The 6,103-nt window shown below is 35.5% G+C and overlaps 1 protein-coding gene across 1 annotated transcript; it reads left to right on the top strand.

The window, feature by feature from the left end:
• The first annotated feature begins 701 nt into the window (after window positions 1–701).
• On the top strand, window positions 702–5,283 carry LOC120086184 (glutamate receptor 2.7-like). The gene is made up of 5 exons (XM_039042708.2): window positions 702–1,210; window positions 1,302–2,632; window positions 3,572–3,884; window positions 3,979–4,373; window positions 4,561–5,283. Exons 1-5 carry the CDS (start codon window positions 943–945, stop codon window positions 5,065–5,067), a joined length of 2,814 nt encoding a protein of 937 aa, XP_038898636.1. The 5' UTR covers window positions 702–942; the 3' UTR covers window positions 5,068–5,283.
• The last annotated feature ends 820 nt before the right edge of the window (window positions 5,284–6,103 follow it).

Raw genomic sequence — 6,103 nt, 5'->3', positions numbered from 1 at the left:
ATTCAATAACAAGCCCGAATTAAGCTAGGAATAATAGCTCTTTTTTAGAGCTGTAACTTTTCTTGCTATTTGAAAAGATTTTTTAATAGGAAAAATTTTATTTAGGTGATTTTGCATTGAGTTTAAATAATATCAAATGAAAATAGATATAAATAACTAATAGATGGTCTAAATTGATTCAATCGTAAAGATCTAGAGCTTAAATTGATGCCATTATTAATTTTTGGCCAAATTATAACAAATACTCTAGAAGTTTGTTATTTGTTTAAAAAAAAATACCTCTATAATTTCAAAAGTTAAAATACTACTCATCAACTTTCATAAACATTTCAAAACTACCGTTAGTATAGAAATATTTTTGAATTTCAAATAGAAATTTCGACTTAGAACTGTTTGGCAATGACAATGATGTGATGAATCCAAAATTTCATCTTCGATCACTACCATACTATTTTATATCTCAATTTTCATCTAAAGTTCTAAAGAATTTAAATTCAAAAGGTACTTTTAAAACCATTATGAAAGTTCAATACTAATATTACAACTCTTAAAAATATATATGAATATTTTAAAAATAAATGTCAAAGTTGAAGGTATTTTTTATAATTGAACCTTATTTTTTTGTTTAGTTCTAATTGACACATTCAAAGTTTAGGATACAATATTTGCAAATATTTTTATTTCGCAACCTTGTAACGTATGAGCAACGTTTGGCGGCAATATTCAGTTCGACTTGACCAATTCCATTGCCGTACACACAAAATCATTTGTCCGAGCTCTATTCCGTGTCAAACCAACCATGACAATGGCCCTTCAGTCATGGATGAACAGATCTCCTCCTTTCAATTCAGCTTCAGTTCACCCAACCCATCAAATAATTTGTTCAAATTCAATTCCCTAGGCCGCCATTGAAACCCTTTTGAAGTTTTTCTAAGCTCGGCAATGGAAAGCCACACCGTCTTCTCAACCTTCATCTTCTTCCTCTCACTCTGTTTTGGGCTTCGAGCTTTCTCTGCCATGGCGGATGACGAGGCAGTTACAGTGAAGGTCGGGGTCGTTCTTAACTCCGATTCTTCGATTGGGAAAATGGGGTTTAGTTGTATGGAAATGGCTCTCTCTGATTTCTATGGATTTCATAGAAATTACAAGACCCGATTGGCCCTGTTCCCGAAAAATTCCATGGAAGACGTTATTGAAGCTACTGCTGCAGGTCTGAACCTAATCTCGTTAGTAACACGTTATGATTCTAGTTTTACCTGAAGTTTAATCTGTATTTCGTTTTGTTTAATAAAACCAAACAGCTATGGAGTTAATCAAGAAGGAAGAAGTGGAAGCCATTGTTGGGCCACAGGATTCAATCCAAGCAGCTTTCATGGCTGATCTTGGGAAAAAATCTCAGGTACCCATAATTTCATTCTCTGCTACAACCCCATCTCTAAATTTTCATTGGAACCCTTACTTTTTCCGAGCGACCCAAATCGATTCATCCCAAGCAAAACCCATTGCCGCCATTTTTGAAGCCTTTGAGTGGAGACAGGCGGTGCTCATTCACTCTGACGATGAATATGGGGAAGGGTTTTTGTCGTCCATGAGAGACGCTCTGAGAGAGATTAACACTCGAGTGGCTTACGAGACTGCGATTCCTCAATCTGCCTTTGATGATAGAATCGCTAAAGAGCTTTACAAATTGATGACTATGCAAACGAGGGTTTTCGTTGTTCATATGTCACCGGAGCTTGGTTCGCGTGTTTTCGCCATGGCTAAGGAGATTGGGATGATGGAGTCAGGTTATGCTTGGATTATAACTGATGGGATGAGTAATTTTCTCTCTCGGATTGATGATTCCTCCATGGAAGCCATGAGTGGAGCTTTAGGTGTGAGGACTTACATTCCCAGAACGGAAAAACTTGAAGGTTTTCAGATGCGATGGAGAAAGAAATTTGAAAAAGAATTTTCCGAACTGAATATATTTGGGTTACGAGCTTATGATGCTACTGTTGCTCTAGCTAAGGCTGTGGAGAAAGTTGGAACCACAGAGTTCATCTTTGAGAAGTCAAATGTTTCTGGCAAATCTACAGATCTTGACAATCTTGGGGTCTCTCGAAATGGTCCAATGTTATCTGAGGCATTGTCTAAAACACATTTCAAAGGGCTTGCAGGAGACTTCAGAATGGTTGAAGGGAAATTGAAATCATCAACTTATGAGATCATAAATATCAATCATGAAAAGAATATTACAGTGGTTGGATACTGGACGCCAGAAAATGGACTGTCACAAACCTTAGACTCCACGAAGATGAGTTCAAACACTTCTGTTTCTAATCTTAGCCGTATCATATGGCCAGGGGATGATCCCAATACTTTCAGTTTCCCAAAAGGTTGGGAGATTCCAACAAATGAAAAGAAGCTGAGAATAGGAATTCCAGTCAAATCTGGAGTCAGTAAGTTTGTTAGAGAGATAAGGGACCCAGTGACTGGCAGGCCAAAGAGAACAGGGTACAGCATCGATATCTTTGAAGCTGTGATCGACACAATGCCGTATGCTGTTTCATACGAATACATTCAGTTTGCAGATGCTGAAGGAGCAATGGCTGGTAGCTATGAGGACTTGGTCAAGCAAGTATACTTTGGGGTATGTATAGTCACTCCTCTTAATTATCCTGTATCTACTCTTTAGGCAGAATACCGTCCGCAACTGTAGCAATTCAACATTTAGATCCGAAAAACAATTTTTCTTGAATGGTTTTTCTTTTTGGTATAGGACTTCAAATTCTGATAAGGTTATCTTGATTGCAATTGTATAAAACAATCTTTACTTGTCTTTCGCTTGTTGTGTCTGTTGCATGCCCTCTGCAGATGAAGCTTGTGAGGGACCCTATGTTCTTAGCATGTTGCATTAGCTTTAACTTTGGATTCTTCTATCTCACTTAAGATAAGTAGATCTCTTAGAAAATGTCTTTGGTGTGCTTGAGTGTGATTTTGAAATAGTTAAAATTACTTTTGTCATATTCAAAATTACTCTCATACACCATTTTGAAGTAGTTAAATCACATTTTTCATATTCAAAATTACTCTCACACACCATTTTAATAATTCAATTTATGGGTCATTTGCCATTGAGTAGAGTTAAGTCTAGAGTTAATATATTGGAGGAAGATGGAGTTATGTAATAAATGTGCCAACTTCAATAATTACCATTGAAGTTGAATTGTTTACACCAACTTGGCCAAACGGCCCCGTTGATTTTATTCTTTCTAACACTACTTTCATACAATAAGCGTTGATTTTGAATGACTAAAAGGATGTTTAAGAATGACGTTGAACATCTTTAACTTGTGAGATTAATGGTGTTTCAACATAGGAGTATAGTAAGAAATCTCAAGTTCAAACTCTGAAAGAGAAGGTTGAGAATATATGCCATTGAAAAGGAAAATGATTTATCAAACTTCTCTATGAGTTGAAAAGGAAGTTGGCAAAACCATGTTCTGATGGGAACTAGTTTAGTTTATTGTGTTTGCTATTTCACATAAAAACTTCATATTCTTAATATTTACCACCATTTCTTGAACAGGTATATGATGCAGTCGTGGGAGATTTATCCATTAGAGAAAGCAGGTCCCTATATGTGGACTTCACATTGCCATACTCTGAATCTAGTGTATCTATGGTTGTGCTATTTCGAGATAACAAGAACAAAAAAGCTTGGCTTTTCTTGAAGCCTTTAACGTTGAACCTTTGGTTGACGAGTGCTTTCTTTTTTGCCTTTATTGGATTGGTCATCTGGATTCTCGAGCACAGAATCAATGAAGATTTCAGAGGCCCTCCCTCACACGAAATTGGGACAAGCTTTTGGTTTTCTTTCTCAACTATGGTTTATGCTCAAAGTAATCCGTCCTCCATGTAGCTTTGTTATGTCATTTGAATATCTTTTGCTAGATTGTTCATAGTTCACTAGTAAATTCTTTCTCTATGTAACAGGGGAGAAGGTGGAAAGCAACTTGGCTCGATTTGTGGTAGTAGTATGGCTGTTTGTGGTGCTCATATTGACTCAAAGTTACACAGCCAGTCTCACATCGCTACTAACAGTTCAAAAACTTGAGCCAACTTTCACTGATATGAACCAGCTGAAAGAGCAGAAGGTGAATGTTGGATACCCAAATGGTTCTTTTGTTCAAGCATTGCTGATAGCTGAAGGTTTTGATCCATCCAAGCTTGTAATTTATAACAATATGGCACATTGTGGTTCATTGTTCTTAAATGGGACCATAACTGCTGCCTTTGATGAAATCCCTTATCTCAAGGTTCTTACAACAACATATTGCACCAATTGCACTATCGTCGGTCCCACGATGAAATCCAATGGCTTTGGCTATGTAAGTGCGAAACTCTTCTATTGAAAAGCGAGATACGACTAAGTCATCAGTGTTGAATCATGTTAAATCAGACATGCAAGCTATTAATATCATTTGGATGGAAATGACATTACAAATTATATCACTACTGAACTTTAAAATCTTGAGCTGATAGGTTATCTGCACTGTTGATATTTATATATTGCAGGTTTTCCCCAAGGGGTCTCAACTCGGGCGTGATGTTTCGAAGGGAATACTTAATATAATGGAGAGTGGAGTTCTGCAAGAGATTGAAAACAAATGGTTTAAAGGCAACATCAGCAACCCTGACCCCAATAGCTTGATTTCCACCACACTTGGGCTTGAAAGCTTTTGGGGTTTGTTTCTTGTTACTGGAGCTGTATCTTCATCCGCTCTCATTGTAGCTCTGGCCAGTTTTCTCCATGAACACAAACACGTCTTGAAACTTTCCACTCTCTCAATGTGGAAAAGGTTTCTTCTTCTTTTGAAAATTTTCAATGAGAAAGACTTAACTTCACCGGCATTGAGAAAGAATCGTCAAGACGAAAACCCAGAAGTTAAAGATGTCAGATTCGAACCCCATCCCAGCCCATCCTGTGATTCAAGCTACAGAAATGGAGGACTTTCACCCTGTAACTTTGATGATTTTCATAGTGATCAGAGTGCAACTCCTCAGCCATCACCAAGCAGGTAATTTATTAGCTTACTGTCAAGTATTAGATGTTGATTTTGATAAATATGTATGAGATGATCAAATTTATTGTTAAAATCCTAGGTAGGTTTCCAATAATAGTTCATGTAAATAGGAAAAAGGTGTTTTTTCTTATTTGAGAATGGTTGAGGTGTGCATAAGCTACCCAAGTATTCACAATTGATCAAATTTAATAATAACAATTAAATCCTTACCATATTGACCCATGTTTATGTTTTTAACATATTTAGGATAATTTCAACGTTAACATTCTCAGTCAAAAACATATATTGTTCGTTTCTTTTGATGTTAAACTCTTCAATTCAATTTATGTCTTCTAAAAAAATCTCTTCTGTTTATGAAAATAACATTAAAAATATTGACATACCAATGTTATTAATGACAATGAAGAATATTGGATATTGCTATCCTATAGGAATATTGAAAATCAATAACTTATGGGGAAAAAACATAATTTTAGGCAGTCTGGTACAAATAATTAGAGATAGTAATGGGTAAGGGTGTGTGATACCATGTTTGTTATAACGTGGTTGGATAATATTATCATTTCTTGTTTCTTGTTTTATTTATCATTTTGCATACTAAATTATATTTAAACTATAAAATAAATAGAAAGAAGGGAAAAAAATACAAAAGAAAAAAAAGAGAGAAACAAAAAGAATTATCAAACAAGTATTTTTTTTTTCCATTTTTCTAATAATAAAAAAAATAATTATCAAATATTTTATTGTTTCTAGTTTTTACGGAACAAAAAACAAGAAACAAAAAAACAAAAAACAAGAAATAGAAACATCTATATCGATATTAATATTTTTCAAGCATCCTTTATACTTAAATGGACAAGGGTTGTCTACACCCTTATAAAAGTATGAGTTTTCTCTCCCCTCTCTTTAGTTAATTAAGCTTTATGTCGTAACTAGAGATGTCCAAAAAATCCATGGGATCGGGGTTCCGTGGGGACCTGTCATGAATGTGGCAAGAAATCCTTGAATACATAGAAAATGGGGAGGGAGTGGGG

This window comes from Benincasa hispida, chromosome 1 (genome assembly GCF_027475165.1).
Source record: "Benincasa hispida cultivar pf3 chromosome 1, pf3_genome.v1.1, whole genome shotgun sequence".
Lineage (NCBI taxonomy): Eukaryota > Viridiplantae > Streptophyta > Magnoliopsida > Cucurbitales > Cucurbitaceae > Benincasa > Benincasa hispida.
The sequence above is the reverse complement of the archived record's forward strand: the minus strand, read 5'-3'. Positions and strand labels throughout refer to the sequence as shown.

What these genes read in the sequence shown, in the direction of transcription:
- LOC120086184 (XM_039042708.2), top strand. Translation starts at nt 943, where the DNA reads ATGGAAAGCCACACCGTCTTCTCAACCTTCATCTTCTTCCTCTCACTC. An exon ending in TCAAGCAAGTATACTTTGGG is followed by an intron (nt 2,633 to 3,571) that starts GTATGTATAGTC and finishes TTTCTTGAACAG; the next exon opens with GTATATGATGCAGTCGTGGG. An exon ending in AATCCAATGGCTTTGGCTAT is followed by an intron (nt 4,374 to 4,560) that starts GTAAGTGCGAAA and finishes TATATATTGCAG; the next exon opens with GTTTTCCCCAAGGGGTCTCA.